This window comes from Gorilla gorilla, chromosome 4 (assembly GCF_029281585.2).
Source record: "Gorilla gorilla gorilla isolate KB3781 chromosome 4, NHGRI_mGorGor1-v2.1_pri, whole genome shotgun sequence".
NCBI classification, from domain to species: domain Eukaryota; kingdom Metazoa; phylum Chordata; class Mammalia; order Primates; family Hominidae; genus Gorilla; species Gorilla gorilla.
In genome coordinates this window covers 51,462,465-51,464,133 of record NC_073228.2, presented here as the reverse complement: position 1 = coordinate 51,464,133, position 1,669 = coordinate 51,462,465, and the positions used below count along the sequence as shown (strand labels likewise).

At 41.0% G+C, this 1,669-nt stretch overlaps 1 protein-coding gene across 1 annotated transcript; it reads right to left on the bottom strand.

The window, feature by feature from the left end:
* Window positions 1-585: 585 nt before the first annotated feature.
* Window positions 586-1,205, bottom strand: KRTAP3-1 (keratin associated protein 3-1). The gene has a single exon (XM_004041792.3). The coding sequence runs from the start codon at window positions 1,137-1,139 to the stop codon at window positions 843-845; it is 297 nt and encodes a 98-aa protein (XP_004041840.1). The 5' UTR covers window positions 1,140-1,205; the 3' UTR covers window positions 586-842.
* Between the last annotated feature and the right edge of the window lie 464 nt (window positions 1,206-1,669).

Here is a 1,669-nt window from a genome sequence, read left to right as displayed (position 1 = left end):
GACTAATGTAAACCAATGTAAGCCCCATTTGAGGAATCAATGAATACTCGATAAATGCTAACATTAATTAAAAATGGATTGTTTTGGAAGACAGCATATATGAAGAAATGGATATATACACTTCTCAAAATTGCTTTGCATTTTGAGCTCAGAATTTCAGATGACTGTGAGGACTAGGATAATCAAATTATTTATACACACCAGCACAGTGATCAATTCATTTAGTCAATTAAGGAAGAAAGAAAAATCAATGTCAGAATCAATGGAAACTAAAATCAAGTATTTTTAAAACATTCTGTTAATCTCTAGACTCTAGCATAGTGCTTGCACAGTGGATGTCTTCCAATAATATCTATTAAATAAATATCTGTTAAATAAAAAGCTTCTATAAAATGAACTACCACATTTTTTACTTTTTAACCTATCACAAATAACCAGTATCTATTTTTTCGATAAATTCCACTATGAGAGCTCTTATTCTGTTGGGGTAAATCTTGGATAGTGTGATAACCTACTGTTCAGGTTTAGGTAGGCATTCCACTTTCCCTAATGGGAAACATGAAAATAAATCATCACAAGGTCATATTTGCTAAGCCAGAATAAAGTTTATTAACAAATAGTCAAAATGGTTATTTCTCAAAGAGTGATAAAATAGCCTAAAAGACAGAAAGGAGGTCTCCAACTGTACCCAAAGGTGCAAAGAATTAAGAAGATTCATCAAGACTTGGCCCCGGGGATTGGGATGGCCTTAGCCTTGATGTAGGCAGTAGTGAGTGCTGAAGCCCAGATGGTGCAGAGGACATTGGGCAGCCACCTCACGGAACCTGTGCAGACTCGGCTGGTTAACAGCGGGGCTCACAGGGACTCTCACAGCCAGGCTGAACATAGGTGGTCAGGTTGATCCCACTCAGTCCGGGAGTCGGGTGACAGTTGTTGAGCAGCCAGCAAGTTGGCACATAGGTATCAGGCTTGCAGCAGGGTGGGGGGCAGGTGTCACAGCAGATGGGCTGAAGGAGGCTGATCTCATGTGGGCAGGTGCTGGGTAGGCAGACTCCACAGCGGCAGCTTTTATCAAAGGAGCAGAAGGTGGTGGCAGGGCCGGTGGGGACACTGCAGGAGCGGAGAGCACAGCAATCCATGGCAATGGGAGGTGGGTTTTTGTTGAGTTGAGAGAAGTCTGTTGGTGTCTCGATGCTCCTCTCTTCTGCCCTGGCTCTTATATACCCATCTCCCTGGGCGTCAGCCTATTACTGAGGGTTTTTTCCCCATGTTTCAGTTTATAGCTATTTCCATAAAAACTGCCTAATTACTTAAGTGTTTATTACCTAAGATACACTGCTCACCTCATAAAAGAGATTTAGGTTGTTTTGTTGTCAAATTAGGACTATTCACATTGCCAGTGTGTCACTACACAGAAATCTTCATTCCAGTCTTCAAAGGTACCGGGCCATTATCTTCTAATCATTATACCCTCACTAATAATGGCTCGGTATGCTAGGCATCTGCAAACCTTTCCCACTTCTTTTGCTTACTTTTCAGATGAAGAGGACAAGTAAGCTTTTTGTTTGCTGTTCTACCAGTGACCAAAGATTCTATGTGATCCTTTAGGCCCTCAGGCTGAAAAAGTGATATAACATTTTAGATTTATTATTTGTGGCTCCAATAAACT